We start from the raw sequence: 20,523 nt of genomic DNA, 5'->3' as shown, positions 1-20,523 counted from the left end.
TAGAAAATGTCAGAGGAAAGGTACATTACATATCTGTTCTAAGCCATTCAAAAAATAGCAGTGTATAAAAATACGTGTCAAACATAAAAAAAGTAATCTTTAACCATAGGAGAATGGGAGGAATGGAAATATAAGAGTGAGACCAGCACTAGATCGTAAAGAGAGAGACTTCAGTGAGTGGCCTAAATGTTCCTTTTCTAAGAAAGTCCTAGAATTGAACAAATGCACTGAATGTACGCTAGTGATCAGGCCCTGGTAGTGTATGTGACTGCGTTCCTTTTGCCAAAGATTGACCTAGCCAGAATCCTTAACTGTGAAATGACTGAGAAGCAGCTTTGAAAATGTCACCTTACAGTGCTGAAGCTGCACAACAGTTTCTGGAAGGCTTACCCTTTGATCTCTACCCTTCTGGGTCTATTGCCACTGAAAGCATGTTCCCTAACCATATTTACAGCACAAGAAGAGGGTTTGGGGTCTTGTGCCATGTTTTTGTGTACTGCATTAGTGACCATCATTTTAACCAAATGCTCTAAAGTCTAAAATCAAATGTCTGTAAGCTTTGAGGATAGTTCAGTATAGCATGCTGCTGCACCTTCATGGCTGCAGATACAAAAAAGTTGGCTCGAGGTCAACATAATCGAATCCCATTCTGTGTGCTTGAATGATGCATGTGTGATGCTTTCCTCAGGGCACCTAGAGCTGTAAGCCACTCTTACCTCTGCTTTAGCAAGAGAGAGTTTTGCTGGAGTTTAGATTAAGAGACAGTTCCCTGCTGCACTAATCTGTTTGCCTCACCAGCAAACTCCTGAGATGCTGCCAGTCCTTACCTTGCAGGTAATAGAGTGAATTCAGGTTCCCCAGAGACATCTCGCAGCAGAGAGGTAAATCCACATTCCTTTGTCTAAGGCAGGCTTGCCTCCAGAACATATTTGCAGCACATATACATAATTCTTTCTATACAACCTGTACATAGATCACACAATATGACCAGCATGTCACCAGTTTTTTATGTGATACCTTACTAAAACCCTTTGGCTAAATATTTTGACACCGGGTGTTGTCTTCCCTTTGCTGTTTGGCATAAAGGGCCCTTAAGGTATCAATGTGTTTGAATTTACATTTAGCATTGTTTGCACAACACTATTATACCATGATTATCGATTATATTCCTATTTTGCTGTATTCTAAAGAAGGGCAAATTCCTTGTTTTAGAACAGGGGTTGGCAACCTTTCAGAAGTGGTGTGCCGAGTCTTCATTTATTCACTCTAATTTAAGGTTTCGCATGCCGGTAATACATTTTAACGTTTTTAGAAGGTTTCTTTCTATAAGTCTATAATATATAACTAAACTATTGTTGTATGTAAAGTAAATACGGTTTTTAAAATGTTTAAGAAGCTTCATTTAAAATTAAATTAAAATGCAGAGCCCCCCGGACTGGTGGCCAGGACCCAGGCAGTGTGAGTGCCACTGAAACTCAGCTCGCGTGCCACCTTCCGCACGTGTGCCATAGGTTGCCTACCCCTGTTTTAGAAGGTTTGCACTGTACCAAAGGTATGATAAAGCACAGTTGCAGCACAGGCCACATTATAAGCATCCTTTGTTTTCTAAAGAGGTATTGCCTTGCACACTATCACAACATTAGGGACGATCCAGTACAGCAATAACTGTTGGGGGCAAGGAGGTATGTTAAAACACAACGTTCTCTTTCCTGAACACACACATTACCCTTTTAAAATGCTTTATAATGCATTTATAAAAGCTCCCCTGCCTGTTTTTCTTGTATTGTAAAGAGCTCTCATTCGCTACTTGGGCAATTGCAAGAATTGCTCATTTGCAGTTTGTTATATGTAGTATCACTTAAACAGTGCGTAAGAGCACTTTATAATACTGGAGAAAGACAAGCAGGAGAGCCTTTATAAATATATTGTGTCATTCTGGTAGCAACACTATGTTTGAGAAGATATTTTCATAACTCTTTGACATCAGCCCCATCAGAGAGAGAAGTACACAAAATAAAAATTCTAGCAGCAAATGAACTTTTTTTGGACTAGATTTTATTAGTTGTCAATATCGTGAAGGATAAAATCAATATAGAATTCAGTTTTTTATTTTTACACGTTGTATTACATCTGATCTTGCGCACCCAACAATACTTAGCTTATTTTAAGTCACACTGAACCACAGTTTTAAATTTGATATTCATAATGTTGTTTTCAGAAACTTATCAAAGGTGAGTCTTCCATCAATAACCCCAAAATATGAGATCATTATATTTTGGATCCCTAACTTTTCTTTCGGTTGGGAAATATGGGCCTTCCTTGTGACTCCTGACATCTTAATGGGCTTTTCTATTTTCTATTCTAGCACTCTTCCTTTTGGAATAAACATTTTCCCCCCTCTCCTGTCTCCATATCGCGTTGTATCTCTTCTCTTTCCATTTGTATCTTTGGTCTGACAATCTCATCTGAAGCCCCAATAGTATTGTTTTTCTAGTGTTATATTTCAGCGCATACTGACTGGGTCTTTTCCCATTGAAGTCTGTTGGAATTTAGCCATCAACTTTCTTCACTCCCACTAAATCCCAATACCGTCCTCAATGAAAACCCCAAATGCAGGCATTACAGAGTGCCCTAAAGTTTGACAAATTCAGGCTGTTTTGCATGATGGGAGGGAGGAGAAAGGGTGAAATCAAAATTCAAGGGACTCTTCAGCAGCTCACTTATATATCTGGAATATTGATCTGTCTTCACCGAGGTAGCATGGCTGAGGAAAAGAGGCAGTGTCTCAGGTATTCAGGTCCCTGGCCATTTACTGTGTGGCTTACCTAAGGCTATGTCTACATTAGAGAGCTTACAGCGACGCAGCTGCTGTAAGATCTCCTGTGTAGCTACTCTATGCTGACGGGAGTGAGCTCTCCTATCAACATATTAATCCACCCCGACGAGCGGCAGTAGCTATGTCGGCAGGAGACACTCTCCCACCAACATAGCGCTGTCCGCACTGGCACTTATGTCGGTTTAACTTATGTCGCTCGGGGTGTGTTTTTTCACATCCCTGAATGACAAAGTATGCCGATGTAAGTGGTAGTGTAGACATAGCCATAGATACAAATCTAACAGCTAGTTGACCTCTTGTTGAAGGATGGATGTAAACCCTGTTGCTTTAGCTACAGGCTGTAGAAAACTTAATCTTAATGAAATCAAGTTGGTTCTTGTATGGACTTTAAGAAACCTGTAACTTGAGATACTTTAAAAACATAATGGAGCTAAGTTATGTAACAGACTGTATGTGATTGCACCATGAGCTGGTTAGATATATGGCACTCACTTAAGATATCCAAAGCTGTAGGATCAAGCTAAATGGGAATACAGGATTTAAGATGTGCATAACCAAAAGTTTCAGCAGGTCAGTTATGCTTAAGAGGTTTGCACAGGATTGCTCTGGACACTAGTACTGAATGAAGCAAGCTCTTACAGTCAACCTGATGACGTCTTTGTGTTTGTAACAATAACTTTGGAGTACCACATTGAACAATTCCAGAACTTCAGAACCTGATTTATTTTTGCTGAAATTCGAAAATCTGAAAGGGACATGTAGAGCTGTGTCTGCCACCCCCCTTCCCTCCCCACCAAAAAGCATCTGGTGAGCACTCACATCACTAAAGGTCTTGAGAACATGACCTATGAAGCAAGGCTGAAAGAATTGAGTTTGTTTAGTTTGGAAAAGAGAAGACTGAGAGGGGACATGATAGCAGTTTTCAGGTATCTAAAAGGGTGTCATAAGGAGGAGGGAGAAAACTTGTTCACCTTAGCCTCTGAGGATAGAACAAGAAGCAATGGGCTTAAACTGCAGCAAGGGAGGTCTAGGTTGGACATTAGGAAAAAGTTCCTAACTGTCAGGGTGGTTAAACACTGGAATAAATTGCCTAGGGAGGTTGTGGAATCTCCATCTCTGGAGATATTTAAGAGTAGATTAGATAAATGTCTATCAGGGATGGTCTAGACAGTATTTGGTCCTGCCATGCGGGCAGGGGACTGGACTCGATGACCTCTCGAGGTCCCTTCCAGTCCTAGAATCTATGAATCTATGAATCAGCGTCAACCAGATCTGTAATTGACTATAGATCAGAGCTGGTTGATGGCAGCCATTAACACCTTCCTGTGTAACAGTACCCTCATCTCAGTTCTGCCCATGGTCTCACTTCATCTTAAAAAGCTGACACCCTAGCAGTATGTCTACATTTTCTATACAGATCACACTGGATCTTGATCAAAAGGAAGCAGCATAGTTAGTTGTCTTTCAAGCTGCTTGAATATGATAAATACAGTGAGTAAAATTCTTTTCAGTGGGTATGTTTTTCCTTTTCCTGACCCTTAGTTTCATTGCCTTTTTTTATATGTTGCAGTTTATATTTCTCACTGATATATCAGTATAGTCTCCTGCCACCCCTATGTTCATTTAATGACTTTACACAATTGATCACATGTCCCCTGGTAGCCGACTCAGGTTCACGGGGCTTGGGCTGCGGGGCTGTTTTGTTGCTGTGTAGAATTCCGGACTCAGGCTGGAGCCTGGGCTGTAGAACCCTGCAGAGTGGGAGGGTCCCAGAGCTTGGAAGTCTACACAGCAATGGAAGAGCCCTGTGACCCCAAGCTGGCTGACACGAGCCAGTCATGGGTTTTTCTTTGCTGTGTAGACATACCCTGTGTGACTTAATTCCCCGACAGAAAATAAATGAGAATGGTGGGAAGGGGGAAATGGAGGAGGCAGGCAGAGCTCCTGGCATGGGGGAATTAAAAAGGAGATCCTGGAATGGGGTGGGTACACAGGTGCCTGTTTCTAATTTTACCCAGACATGGTCAACCCCTGCTCAGCCCTAGGCCCTGCCCCAACTCCACCCCTTCTCCCAAACCCCTGCCCCGCTTCTTCCTGCCCCCGCTCCACCTCTGTCCCCTTCCCCCATGGCCCCACCCTGCCTCTTCCCCACTCCATTCTGCCCCTTCCCCCAAGCATGCCCTGTCCCCGCTCCTCCTCCTCCCTCCCAGCACCTCCTGCATGCGGTGGGCAGGAAGCACTGGGAGAGAGTTGATCAGTGGGGCTGCCCACGGGCAGGAGGCGGAGGGGAGGGAGGGAGCTGGGCACCTGTGGGTGGGCATACTGCCTCTGGCACAGGAGCAGTTGAGGGCCCACAGATTGTGGTATATGAAGAAAGAGGGAATTGAGGTGGCACAGGGAGAGCACACAGAGTTCCTGGCATGGGGGAGTGCAGGGAGTCTATGAAATAGAAGGGGATGGGAGGATGGCGCACACGGAGCTGGCAGGGTTGGAGATGATGGAGGAATGCAAGTGACCCCCCTGGTGTGTGCAGTGCTCTCAGCCTACAGAAGCTACAGTGTGGAGCACTCTAGTTGTACCACATTACCAAACAGGAGGATGTTTTCCAGCAGAGAGGATGTTTTTTCTACTGCTTTTTATTTCTTGGAACCAAATTGACACCAAGATCTGATCAACTTCCTTATCCCCTTTCTGTTAGAGTGAAATGCGGTCAAATCTTGATCAGAGTGGATTTGATTTAAATCAAATTGATTTAAATCACTAGTCAGGAAGAGTTGATTTAATCATGGATTTCTACATAAAAGTGCATTCTTGGTGGTTGTTATAACCTTAATACATAATCTTCAAAACTCAGAGATAGATGTAGGTTTCATTTTTAGAAGGTACACACTATACATTTTTAAAGTGATTTATTTTGAAAACTTTTCAGATTAGTTTTACAACTGTAGCAGAATTTGAATGATTGTTTGGTTATTTCATTTACCAAAGGTAATTGAAGCAGATATCTATGAAGTCATTGGGAGGTGAACTATCTCCAATTCAACACGTTAATCATTAATATTTGGAGGATTTTCTTGCCATGCTATATTAGGAGGAGAACATCACCCGACAGACATTTAAATTGTTTTATTTAACTAAAACAACAACGTTATGTATTCTGGATTTTTTTCTTCAACAGCAAACATAATATTTTAACAAAACAAGCATATGAATTTTTTAAATTTAGTTAAACAGTCAAGTTTTTTAAAATCAGGTTTGTTTGTGTTAAAATTGTTTTTAATTAAAATAGTTAAATGAAATATTAAAAAAAAAAAACTTTTTAAAAAAACAACCATTTTTGCTGTTAACAAGCATGTTATCTCTGGAGACAGAAATCCACAGTTTGAGAACTGCGAAACTAAGCATCTCTGATGGTATCTTCTAGACTGAGCACTGAGTCCCATTGGGTAGATAGAAAGATTAACCTATATAATCTATACAGAAGCCCCTGGAACCCCATAATATTGGGTCCCTAATCCGTGAGCTATTGGAACTCATTTGCAAAACTGTTCTTAAACATTACGTGAATATATTGTCTCATACTATAGAATTAGAATTTATAATCCCTATTCCATGATGAGAGATCTTTGAGCTATAATATATCTTAATTAAAACTACCTTTAGATAGATTTTTTCCTCAAAAAGCATTTTATCAAAAAAATCCAATTTAAAGTTTAAAAACAAACGATTTTTAAAAAAACAAACATTGATTTTTATCCACCCTGATCTTGATGCTGTTACTTAGTTTACTCGGTCCTCACTCAAACAAAACTCTCATTGAATCAAAGGAGACTTGTCTGAACAATGATTGAGTAAACAAACTAAGTAAGGATATCAAGGTTTGATTTAGTGCTGAAATTATACTAGATCTGTTTCCAAAGCTCAGTTCAGCTATATTTCCCAAGACATTTTGTGTCCTAATGAACCATTATGCAGACTAGCATCTGTCTTGCAGTAATAGGTGGTGGGTATACTACTGTTTAGTCTCCTTTGGATTGCATTTTTAATCTGCCAAGGGCACCAAGAACCTGGAACTGGCATTCTTTTATTAAATATCCTTATGTATAGAGGATGCATAAGGTATGGGAAATAAAGATCCAAGACAGCAGCAGGATTAAATTGCTCAGTATACCTTAACATTTTGAAAAATCTTGAGGAGCATAGTTGTTTTACCTGAAATTAGCATTTTCTGGCTTAGAAGTGTTAGTGTAGGAGAAAAAAATGTAACATTTATTGACGACCATTACTGCATTTTAGCACAATTTTATTAGTCTTTTAATTTACCCTCTCATTTTGTAGGCACACTGAATATTTGACCATATATTAAAATTGCCTCTCCCTCTGCTGAGTTCTTGATAAAGTGGGGAAGAATCCTGAGGTCTAAATGCTGCTGGTTTTGAAGGAGCTCTGGCAGTTTTCGTGTGCCTCCAACCAGTAAACAGTGTCTGCAGGAGACTCTTGGAAGAGAGCTTTTACATGTAGTTACCCAGCCTTTGAGCACTTTTACTTGCATTAAATTGCAAATTGATGTTCCTTTTTTCTTCCCCAGGTTCAATAGATGAAGGGGTTACTGAGGGATTACCCACTCTCCAGAGTACCTCTGGCACTAATGCTCATGCAGATGATGATGATCGGTATGTACCAACATAGTGTGCAAACTGTTCTGTAGTGAGTGAGTGGTATGCTATAATTAACTTGCCCCAGCCCTGCTCGGAGAAAGGTTAGCTGCTCTTACATATACTTTGTGTTGAACAAAGTACAATCAGTGCCTGAAGGATCAAATACTTTAAGAGAGCAGAGGTGATGAAAGTCTGTGTTTGCTTAGCAGTTGCACTGTTTCCTTTTGCGAAGTTTCCAGCTTAAACTGAAGAGGAAAGTGATGAGCTTATTCCTGTGCTGTATATTCACACTAGTCTATATTTATATACAGACTTCATTGTGAAACAATTAAGGTTGTTGCATACAGTGTATAGCTGACACAAAAGCAAGGAAATGAAAAATTAATCCACATAACAGTACATATCTTCTCCTCCTCCACCCAGAGAGAGACACGCAGCTATTACAACTACTGTACATCACACATACCACAACCATAACTCTGTTCCCTCAATCTGTTGTTCTTAATATACCTTTACCAAAATACCCTGTTTCATCACTATTCGTTGTAGATGTTTAACATAGTTTGCTGTGCTGGGAGCGGGTAGTTTGTTAAAGTGGGTGATGGAAGGCTGGCATCCCGTTGTATATAGAATTAAGGTTATGGGAGCATGGACTGACGTGTATGGTAGTTGTGTTGAAAGGAAGGTATGTGCTTGTGGGTGGAGTATGGGGTATGCGCTGTTGGGTAGCGTAACTTTTTATTTCCTAACTTTTGTAGTTTTTGTCACGTGTGGTATGTATGGAGCCACACTGTTTCCCAGTGAAGCTTTTAGTGTATTAATTACCTAGTGTTTAAAGGTTTGATCAAGGGAGTTGGTCTTGGGCAAGAGGTATGGACCCTATGAGGGCTGTTCCAGGAGCTCTGACACAGTTGCAGCGTCTGATAGAGAAAACGTCATCAGCCAGCAGCTGCACTTTTCTAGCACACAAAATCTCTGTTGGCTGCTGATACATGTAACTTTCTCCGTTGTAGAGTTACATGTGAAAAAAGAATGTAGCTGCTGGCAAAAGATTTAGTGTATGATTGAGAAGATTTTACACACTTTGGTGTGTAAACTTAGTTATAATAATAACATAGTTCTTATAACTATGACTAATAGTTAAAATAACCCTAAATATGCTTTTAAAAACTACCTGTTGCACCAAATCTACTCCCAAGTTCATCTCTATCCCGGTTTTTAAAAAGATACTAGTCAACAACAAAAAAACCAAACTGCCACAGACAGATTTCAGCCATGGATCAAATTCCGACACCTCCTATTAAAAAATCATACGAAAAGAAATTAATCAAAAACTTAATAGAAAATTCAAAGGGCATAAAACTAACACATTATGAAATTTACATGTAAAGGAGAAATAGGAATTTATGCCCCATTTTAAGCCCATGCTCGAAAAATTCCCAAACACAGATTTGTAGAACCATCAGTTAAATCCAGCAGGATTTGTGTACTATTTACTCAGTACTGAAGAAGCTGCTACCGTGTTTCCCTGAAAGTAAGACATCCCCCGAAAATAAGACCTACTTCCAGTTTTGCCTCTTGCTGTAATATAAGGCATCCCCCGAAAATAAGACCTCCCGGATAATAAGGCCACCCCGGAATATAAGGCCCCGAAGCTCCAGGAAAAATAAGACCTCCCCTGAAAATAAGACCTAGCGCATCTTTGGGAGCAAAAATTAATATAAGACACTGTCTTATTTTCGGGGAAACAGGGTAGCTGTGTGCATTTATTAAGAACAGAATTCTGCACTTTGGGACTTTGGATTTTCTAAACCAAATGATTTATTTTATAAATTCATATGCAGGTTACAGGCCCTACCCCATAAATTGGCTAAATATTTAAGGCAGAGTTTCCTAGTCCCAGGAAGCTCACTCTTAACTCTAATATAGTGGGAAGACCTTTTTATGTACCCCAAAACTTTATTCTCACTCTAGAAAAGACTTTATTACCATTACCAGCATTCAGATCTGCTCAGCTCAGTAGTACACAATCAGCAGAAAAATCTTTAGCTGCTTTCCTACTCTTCTCTCTGAGGAATAAACAAATTGTAGTTTTAAAAAAAAAAACACACTTGTGCTCTTACACTCTCCCTCTCTTTCTCTCTCAGTGCATGTATATGTCTATATAAGGGGCTCTGATTTTGTCTGGAGGACAGTAAACTGGCCTCCTGGGCAGGTCACTATTTTTAATTCATTGTGCAGCATTTAGAATAGACACTTTAGAAGTGGGTTGGATGCTGATTCCTCATGTGTTCGGAGTACAATCATGCCTGTAACTCTTAGTCACCTTCTGTTTAAAAAAAAAAATCTAAATGCTTCCTCCTACAGATAGCATTATCCATTATGCCCTAGGCTCACTCGAGAAACACTATACCCCAAAATATAGCTTGAATTTACTACAGGCTCCTGGGACCAACAGGATTTTTTCCTATCTGAAATAAGCATGAGAACTTCTATCACTCAGTAGAGCTTCTGTTACTGAGCAAAGCTCTAAAAACACTTGGTTAGCAGATATGGATACAAAAACTTTGCTCATTGGGGTTTTTTCCATATGGATCATTAGTTTAAACCTCAGTTGGAAATTCCTTTGTTGATAGATTCTTGAAACTCAGAATCAAGTTTTAGACAGACATAGTAGACTTGTATCGTGAAACACTTAGTTGACTATGCGTGTGCTGCTCTTCTGTTGGGCTAGTCTTTGTATTCTAAGCTAAATATGTTCTCCATGCAAAAATCATATTATAAAATATTTTTTCTGGTAAAATATCTTCATTCAGTGTTAATTGTTTAATACGATTAAATAGCCTCCTTGTTTCAAAAGCAGGTCAGATGATACATGACTTGAAGTAGACACATGAATGTTTTATGTATTTGAACTATTCTCATTGAACTGATTTCTGTAGTATTCTTTCTTCTGTTGAACATTATTAGATTGTAAATTTCCATAATATGGATATGTAGTAGACTGGTTAAATGTTTAGTCTAGTTTATTAGCTACTGTTAAATTAAGTTGAGGCAAATTACCAGTACTGAAATATATAATGTTTGGAAAGTCTAATGAGAATCTGTTTGTTCAAATGGCTTGTCTATCTCTACAAGCGGGGGGCATTCTTGGGACAAACACAATGTTTTAGTGTTCATATTTGTCAGGATTTAGTTTTGAATAGCTGAATGTGCATTCCAGTCCATTTGCAGAATGTCAAAAGCAGATCCGTTGCTTATAGAATGTGATATCTGAAGGTTATAACACATTAATTATAATTAACAGTTCTTGTTTCTTGATCTGGGCTGATTGGAATGTTTTCTGTGCTTTTATTTAATTTTTAAAAATTACAAAATATTTCTTATTTAAAATGAAGCTTTTTTATGTATGTTACAAAGCGTCCAAAAATGTTTGTTTTAGTTTAGATTTTCCCCATTATACCTGATGTAACAGGAATTGCTCACAGCTTCCAAATATTTAAATAAGTGAGTGTATAGAATGCAAGGAAGAGAGGGAAAAGGTGATTTTGTTTTTACATTTCTTCTTTGTGCTAAGGTCCACAGATCCATGAGGATGGGTACTTCAGCCAGCTTGCAGCCTGGGGAAGAAACTGACCTGTCAGTCATTGGGAGCTAGAAAATGCCCTGCTTCCTGAAATGCCCTCCAGTTTTATCTGCCTCCCTAGGGACAAGCAGATGGCTCACCCAAGCCCGCCTTGCTGCAGAGCTTTCTGGGGGAAATTCCAAACCCTATTTCAGATTTCTTACTATTTTAACTCAATAAAATATTGTCTGATTACCAGTTATCTCAGGGTGGCGTTTGCCTTTCAGGGAGATTGTCCCCTCAGTTCTGCTTTGCCTTCTGAGGCATTTGCAGCAGCTGGTGCTCCTGCAGGCTTCAGGGAGTGAGCTAGGCGAAAAAAAGCCAGAAGCAAAAGGAAAGGTGCATGTCTCCTGCTTTCTTCCCTCTTCAAGTATCTCCTTGGTGAGCTCGTCTGACTCTGTGGGCAGAATGCAGTCTTTCTCCAGCACAGTCCAGGCGGGGTCACCTCAGACACCTTCCCCCCGGCAGGAAAGTAGCCAAGCAAGGTTGGAAAAACTGACTCCAGGTTCAAGTAGTTCCCCTCCTTCGGCCTTGTGAGTGGAACATTACTTAAAGGGCAGTGCACCATACAGCTGGCAGCAGCAACCATACCTCCAAGTGCGGGGTTCAGCCACCACCTCCCCCTCACATTCTCTGAGGCTATGGTTAGAGGACAGTGGACACAGCATGGACTCTATCAAAGCTGCTGCCACCTCCATAACCGGCGTAGTGTTCCCTGCTGATATCCCAGGCTGGGCCCTCCAGGAGAAATGCAGACCTATCAGGCCCAGGTCGATCCTTTGTGCTAGAGACAGGTAGAGTTTCTGGGGAGTTCATTCTTGAACTTCATGCCATGTCTTTGTGGGGAAGGAGAGGCGACAAACCCAGCCTCTTTCAGGACACAGAGATTGCTAGCCACTTGAAACAGTTTAGGAGCAATCTGAGCCCAGTCTCTCCTCAAAGCAAGATTATAGGAACAAATTTCCAAAGGGGAAATAAACAAAATCAGCGCTGTTCCCTCTGGACGCCTCCATGGAGTGCAGCATGCACCTAAAGCAGTGGTTCTCAACTTATTTGCTATTGTGGGTCATATATGCAGCTCTATACGTGTTATGTGGGCTGCATCCACACAATATATATACTACCTTTATGGCCCTGAGGATGTCACATGAGCCGTAGCTGTGTGCTGATTGGGCTGCATGCAGCCCACGGACTGCGGGTTGAGAACCACTGACCTAGATGTTATGGGTAGGGCTACGATTTTGTCACAGAAGTAACAGATTCAATGACTTCCAGAGACCTCCGTGACTTGAGCCTTCAGCACCTGGGAGCTGCAGGGTCACCCCATCACCCGTGGTGGCTGGGAACTCTGGGGCCCTGAGCTCCCAGCCACCTTGGGCAGAAGAACTCAGAGCTGCCGCGGCCGGCCAGGGCGCCCTGGCTGCTCGGGGCCGGCAGGGTGCCCTGCAGCTGGGAGCCAAGGGCCGCGGGGATGCCCTGCAGCTCCCAGCCAGGTGGTGTGCGGACCCTCAGCTCCCCATTTTGTCAGGCATATTTTTAATAAAAGTCATGGATAGGTCATGGGCTTCTGTGAATTTTTCTTTATTGCCCGTGACCTGTCTGTGATTTTTATTAAAAATATGAGAGACAAAATCTTAGCCTTTGTTATGGGTCATAAGGCAAATTGAAGTAGTCCCTGAAGTACAGCAGGAGAAAATACTGCAAGTAGTAGCTAGAACAAGAGCAGGCAACTGAGGCAAGGTCAGTAGCTGCCCTCAGTTGCCTCAGAACTATATGCGTGACTCCCAAACCAGGCCTATCTGGATTTAGATCTGTGATTGGTTTCTGGGTCCTTCAGTTTGGGAGCGAATGGCTACCAACCACTTTAGTTAAAATGAGGTCACTGGACATTGTCCACAGGAGGTCCACAGGAGGGAAGAATCTCATGAACAGCTTTGTCCACTCTGAATCTCAAGCAACCTATGGAAATGCCAGGATGTGAATGAAACCATCCATAGTTTAATTCAGAACAGAGCAGTACAACCCTTTCCCCATCCTATTTTCTAGCCTCATGCAGTCAGGAACAAACAGACCAGGGCATAAGTTCCTTAAGGATGCTTATCTTTCCCATTTCACCATCACATAGACAATTCTCCCCTCTTGCATGCAGATGGCAGCTTTTTATTTTCTCAACTTGTATTACCATTTGATTTGACAAGTGGTCAAATCCGGGTCTCTTCCAGGATCACGCCAGTATTAATATTGACTTTAAGGAAGACACAAATTCACTTCTCTTCCTAGACAATTTTTCTGATCAGGGCTCTGTACAGAGTCAGCTGCAAAAAAATACAGCGATATGTTTTCTAAGATATCTTGGATACATGATGAACCCAGTCATATGGTGCCAGGGGAGTCGATCATAGTATTTATTCTCATCCCAATCCTATCAGATGCAAGGTTTCACCTCAGACCATTTTTAGCAGAAGATGAAGAACAAAGGAAGGGCATGCAGTATTACAGAAACAAAAATACAGCTCTATAGGGCATGCTGTTCTTATACACAGACATGCTTCCGTGATCAAGAGTTCATGAGAAACATCCAGTAATTCTTGTTATCCTCCTCTGCATCACATCCACTGGCAGAGATCAAGGTCTCATTGGATAGTCTCCACTCTCTCAGATGAGTGTACTAAATCAGATGTTTTTTGAAGGGATCCACCCATTAGCAAACCAGGCAGAGCAATCTTCATTTGATGCTAGTTGGGGGGTAATGGAGAGGGCTCATTCAGGTCCCAGTACAATCCAGGGAATAGGTCCCAGAAAAAGCAGCGCACAACACCAGTGATCTGACGCAATGATTCATTGAGGCCTCAGAACCCCTTTCATGGGTCACAGACTTGTTTGGGTTGTGACAGTCAAAGTATCTGATAGGGTTTTTTTATAAATAAACATGGGAAACATGATCATATCAATTACATAGAAAAATCAACTTCTCCAGTCCTGGGCAGAGCAAAGTTTACTATCCCTGTGTGCACTGTCTATCAAAGGGGAGATGAACACCAAGGCTTACATGGCAGAAGTTTGATTAAAGTGGACCCTGCATCAAGAAATGTTCTTACTCATTGTAAGTTAGTGTGGAGGGCTGGTGAGTCACCTGTTTGCATCTGGAAACAACAATAAAGCACCCTGTGGCCTTTCCATATGTCGGGACTGGGATGTGAGATCAGAATTGACTTACAAAGCTGAGCAATGCCTCTACTGTGTGCCTTCCCACCTTTTCCACTGCTCCCCAGAACCATACAAAAAATAGGAAGGAGTGAGTGGCAGTGAAACTGTTGTCTTTCTGTCTGTCAGGCCTCATTAACCTAGCACTGAGTCTTCAAATGTCTGTTTTTTTCAATAGTAGACCACCTCTAAGGGGGGGGGACCCCAATCCAGACAGGTTTAAAATGGATACATGAATGAAGTGAATTCATTCTCATGAACCCTAAAAATCATTCAACAAATAGACCTTATTCTGCTGGTTGATGCAAAGTCTGTAATTTAACTACAATGTTAAACAAGTGAAATATAGCCTGGAATTCCTCCAGGAGGGCCTTAGTGTCAGTGAATAAGTGTCCAAGTAAAAAGGTCATGTCTCTAGTATAATGTTATCAACATGTTCAGGAAAAGGGAATTTTGTACAAATCCCAGCATTAAATACTTTCTTAAGGCAACAACTGTTACTCTAGCTCTGTGAGGCCATAGTAGAGCATGACTTTGGAACCTCATTCTGCTCCTTAGAGCGTTACCCAGATTGAGCCCCTGTAGGAGGTGTCATTATACTTCCTATCCATTAAAGTAAAGTTCCCAGTATCTGTAATCTCCAATCAGACGAGCTTTAAAGTTGGTTAGGAGCTTTCTCAGATGAGATCCACTATTGTATTTTTCATTCAGACAAGTGTAGTCCTCTCAACTGTCTCATACCATTCATTCCTAAAGTAAATTCAAAAAATATTCTTCCTTCTCTTGAGCATCAAGTCCAAACTTCAGGAGCACTGACAGTCTCAGGGTGGAGAAGTCATATCTCCTATATTGAGATCTCCTAGGTGGCCAAATGACCACTGATGCATAAATTCACTAAAATTCTGCATACTGGTGAATCCAGTTGTTAGTAAATGCTGTTTTTTAGCAGAAGTATTCTTCCATGTCTTAGTGCTCAGGGGAAGGAACACTAAATTGGATGTCCATATTTAAGGGATGATCCTAGTTCCTCCACTGCTGTGAAAATCCCATTGTAATGGATCTGTTAACTTTCAAATGATGAAGTATAGGAAAATATATCTGCTTACCTGAACATTTTTCCTTTTTTTGAGTTTTAAGATCCACAGATCCAGCCCACCCTAGAGGCCAGTGGATTTTCCAGAACAGAGATGGAAATTGACATCTAGCTATTTGGTTTTGTTCCATTAGGGGGAAAATTATCCTGGTTGTGGAAGTTGTCTCAACTGGAGGGAACTTCAAGTGGCAGGGCAATCCCCTGCTGCCAGTGATAGACAGGTCTGGTTCTGCCCCTAAGCTGTGAGCAGGCTGCAGCAGCCATGGTAATAAAAAGGAAATTTTCAGGTAAGCACAGATAATAGAAAAGGCCGTTTTTATCAACTAGATCACCTTTGTCAACAAGCATGTGGACAAGGGTGATCCAGTAGATACAGTCTACTTGTTCTTTCAGAAAGCCTTTGACCAAGGTCCCTCACCAAAGTAAACAGTCAAGAGATGTGCCTGGGTGGGCCACACTGAGAATGCCCGCGTAGGGCAGACAATCCCCCCAAACTGGTGAAGGTTTTTCTATAATTAGATTACCAAGCCAGTAACAAAAGAGCTTCTGCAGTACCACACAGGTTAACCAGGAGCCAAACACAGTCCACTTTAGGCATTTCAGCCCTTGGTTCCCCTCCAGACAAACAGGTTAATATAGTGAAGAGTTATTGAAAACCTAATTCATCATATGTGAGGTTCTTACTAATCCCAAAGACTCAGACACTTACCCCAGGACAATATGTATTTCAGATCTTACCCAAATATCACACTGTCAATCAATCCTTAGTAAATTAACTAAAGATTTATTAATAAAAGAAGAGAGTTATTGGAATGGTTAAGGAATCATATACATTGGGGTGGGCGAACTTTTTGGCCCGAGGGCCACATCTGAGTGGGGAAATTGCATGCAGGGCCATGAATGTAGGGCTGCGGGAGGGAGTCCAGGGTGTAGGAGGGGGTGCAGTGTGCAGGAAGGGACTCGAGGCCGGGGGTTAGGGTGTGGGAGGGGGCTCAGGGCAGGGGTTGGGGTGTGGGGTGCAGGAGGGGGCTCAGGGAAGGGGGTTGGGGTGCAGGAGAGGTTTGGGGTGCAGGCTCCAGCCCAGCACCACTTACCTGGAGCAGCTCCAGGGTAGCAGCGGCGCGCAGCGGGGCTAAGACAAGCTCCCTGCCTGCCCTGGCCCTGCACTGCTCCCAGAAGCGGCCAGCACCATATCTCTGCGGCCCCTGGGGGAGGGGGACAGAGTAGAGGGCTCCAGGGGCCACAGGGATGTGGTGTTGGCTGCTTCTGGGAGCGGCGCAGGGCCCGCGGCGCCACAGGAGTGGCAATCTCACGGGCCACATCCAAAGCCCTGACGGGCCGGATCCAGTCCACGGGCCGTAGTTTGTCCACCCCAATATACGTACTAGTGATTTTCAGTGTTCATAGATCAGGATAGTAGCAATGATGTTATATTTGCTGGCTTGCAAAAGTCTCTTTGGAATTATCCCAATAGGTCAGAATCTAAAGGCAGCTTAGATGTAAAGTCTGTTAGATTTTCCAGGGTATTCCAAATAGCTACTTGGAGGATCTCAGTCCCATGGCTTAAACTTTCCCTGTTTAAAGCTTGGCAGACTAGAGATGCAGGATCAGGCCTGAAGTTTCACTTTTATAGTTCTCCAGCAGGCTGACAAGTCTCCTCAGGGCATTTCTCCTAGGAAGAATAGGCAATGCAGCTCGTTTGTGAACCTTTGTTTTGAAGTTAATCTTCTATTTCCTGTGCATACACAGGTGCACTATTTACATAATGCAATTAGCTGGCCCTCCATCATAACAGAAATAGATAAGCTGAAGACAATGTAGGTAATATTATCAATTTCCTGCAGTGTCTCACATCTTTGATCTTAAGGTTAACTGAACACAGTCACATGTATAATGTAAGGTAATTAAGACATGAAAACGGACTTAGAATCTAAAAGCTAATTTGGTTACATTGATAAACTTCTAACAAGATATAGGTAAACACAGACAAATACACTTAGCATCTACCTTTGATGTCTGTTACGACAAATGAATGGGTTAATGATTGCTGGTCTAGTACATCTCTTAGATATTCACATACAAGTGAATTATCCTGATAAAATTGTAATGCATCCTGTTAAGTTGTTGTGGGTCCTGCACAGGTTGGTTGGTCTGCCAGTGTCACAAGGGATAAGAGGGAAGGTCTTCTTTTCGATCAGTAACTGATTATAAGGTAGGAAACAGAGGGTGGGAATAAATGGTCAGTTTCACAGTGGAGATTGGTATATAGCTGGGTCCCTCAAGGAACTGTACAGGGACCTCTGCTGTTCAACATGTTCATAAATGATCTGGAAAAGGGGGTAAACAGTGAGCTGGCAAAATTTGCAGATGATACAAAATTACTGAAGATAGTCCAAAGCTGGCTGCAAAGAGTTACAAAGGGATCTCACAAAACTGGGTGACTGGGCAACAAAATGGCAAACGAAATTCAATGTTGATATGTGCAAAGTAATGCATATTAGGAAAACATAATCCCAACTATACATATAAAATGATGAGGTTTAAATTAGCTATTACCATTCAAGAAAGATCTTGGAGTCATTGTGACTAGTTCTCTGAAAACATCCACTCACTGTGTAGCTGCAGTCAAAAAAGCTAAAATGTTAGGAACCATTACGAAAGGGATGTATAATCAGACAGAAAATATCGTGATCCCACTATATAAATCCTTGACACCCACATCTGGAATACTGTGTGCAGTTCTGGTTGCCCCATCTCAAAAAAGATTTGAATTAGAATTGGAAAAGATACAGAGGAGGGCAACAGAAACGATTGGAGTTTGGAACATTTTCTATGTGAGGAGAGATTAAAAAGACTTCGTTCGGTTTAGGAAAGGGGGGATATGGTAGGGTCTATAAAATCATGAATGGTGTGGAGAAAGTGAATAGGGAAATGTTGTTTATCCCTTCATGTAACACAAGAACCAGGGATCACTCAAAGAAACTAATAGGCAACAGGTTTAAAACTAACATAAGGAAGTACTACTTCACACAACACACAGTCAACCTGTAGTACTTGTTGCCAGGGGAAGTAGTGAAGGCCAAATGTATAACTGGGTTCAAAAAAGAATTAGATAAGTTCATGGAGGATAGATCCATCAATGGCTATTAGCCAAGAGGATCAGGGATGCAACCCCATGCTGTGGGTGTCCCTAAACCTCTGACTGCCAGAAACTGGATTGGAGGACAGGATAGATCATTCAGTAATTGCCGTGTTCTGTTCATTCCCTTAAAGCTGTCTGGCACTGGCCACTGCCAATATGGCCATTCTTATGTTTGTGTTTAAGTGACAGGCAAGGCTGTTTCTAGTTGACTAACGTGTCCCATCCACCGTGAAGAAAACACCACACCAGAGGACCAAATTACAATGCTATATCCCCCCCAGTTAGTTTGCAGTTAGAGAGTAGGTGAGGGTACTTAGATAATGTCAGGTAATTAATTTCTTTGACAGTTAAAATATTTCCTTCATCTGCTCCCTAGTGACCTTAAAATTATAACCAAGTTTAGCTAACTTTTAAACATACTGGTACATATCCTGTCACACAACAGGCTGTATCAAACAAACATCCCATATGAACTAATGCAATTTACTTTCTTGCTGCCTGCTGGGCAAGCTAATGACTTGAAATTGTAAATCATATTATTGATTAATTATTGAATCTGATTTGAGCTGAAAATGAAAACTGTCCTGCCTCAGTTTCCTTTAAATGTCACGGGAACGGCAAAAATAAAAAAATGGATTTGCTTTCCCATCTCACTAAATTCTTTCTCATGGTCCATTTGCCAGTTGCACTTGGTTACGTACTTTTGGAAGAATGCACGTATTCAATATGTATACATGTTCTCTGACAAACAAAGTGCATTGTACAGCTAGTGTTCAGTGACTGTTTCCAAAGAAATTGAGGTCAGAGGTCAGTGTCATTTCTTGCTTCAGGTCAGGTTTTCTTTGGACAAGCCACCTCCATTTTTTTTTCTAGCCTGCTTGTAAATTAGTGATTTTTTTTTTTTTTGCCCCCCAGGTTGGAGAGTGTTCAGTATCCCTACCAACTCTACATTGCCCCTTCTACCAGTAGCACAGAGAGACCCAGCCCAAATGGCCCGGATAGACCTTTTCAGTGTCCAACCTGTGGGGTCCGATTCACCCGCATTCAGAACTTAAAACAGCACATGCTCATCCACTCAGGTAAGAAACTTCACTGTTTCCATGAATAAGTAGGTCATGGATCCAGGATGCTTGCTGGTTTTACAGCATGCTCAGTACTGCAACTGTTTGTTTTGAAATGAACTGCTGTGTGCAAACTGACTCTTTTGCTTCAATCTCTTTTTCAGAGGGGGGAGACTTTTTCTGAAAATTGGGATTAACCAGTGTGTGTGTACCTATTTGTCCCACATACAGTCTAGCAGTTTTGCTGAATAATTAAACTTTGTATGGATGAAAATATATTCATTAAAGTTAGTGGAATAAAACATTCATACAGTAATGAAGTTCCTGCTTTTATGGGAAGGTTTGAGGCAAAATGAAGATGTTAAGCTATGTTGCTCAGGGGTGTGAATCATCCACACCCTGAGCGGTGTAGTTTTACCACCCTAAGTGCTGGTGTAGACAGCGCTATGTCAGCAAGAGAGCTTCTCCCGCCTATACAGCTGCTGCCTCTTGCGGAGGTGGCATTATTAAACCAAGGGGAGAGCTTTCTCCTATCGGCTTAGAGTATCTTCACCAGAAGCACGACAGCAGCACAGCTGCATCAGTACAACTGCGCCTGTGCAAGTATCTAGTGTAGACAAGCCCTATGAATCCTTTGCAAGTGTTGTACTGCATTGACTTTTTTTATTATACCAATCTCAAGTGGTGTAGATTGGAGTTCATCCTTGGATGTCAGACTTGTCTGCTGTGTTGCTTGAAAAGACTCATAAATCCTAAGAAAGCCGTGACCAAAACTAGGGTTACCATATGTGGAGTGTCCCAAAAGAGGACACTCCACGGGGCCCCGGCCCCGCCCCCGCCCAAACTCCGCCCCCTCCCCCAAAGTCCCCACCCCAACTCCGCCCCCTCCCCTGCTTCCCGCGAA

The 20,523-nt window shown here is 41.8% G+C and overlaps 1 protein-coding gene across 1 annotated transcript in view; it reads left to right on the top strand.

The window, feature by feature from the left end:
* The window catches only part of ZBTB44 (zinc finger and BTB domain containing 44), a 33,459-nt gene that overhangs the window by 2,950 nt on the left and 9,986 nt on the right, over positions 1–20,523 (top strand). The window contains exons 2-3 of the mRNA XM_029912918.1: positions 7,425–7,509; positions 19,474–19,637. Coding sequence (XP_029768778.1) covers positions 7,425–7,509; positions 19,474–19,637 — 249 coding nt within the window. The remainder of the gene's footprint in view (positions 1–7,424; positions 7,510–19,473; positions 19,638–20,523) is intronic.

The sequence above is a fragment of the Terrapene carolina genome, unplaced genomic scaffold, assembly GCF_002925995.2.
Source record: "Terrapene carolina triunguis isolate 2854851 unplaced genomic scaffold, T_m_triunguis-2.0 Scaffold374, whole genome shotgun sequence".
Taxonomy (NCBI): Eukaryota; Metazoa; Chordata; order Testudines; family Emydidae; genus Terrapene; species Terrapene triunguis.
Note: the sequence above shows the minus strand (reverse complement) of the source record. Positions and strands in the feature narration are given on the sequence as shown.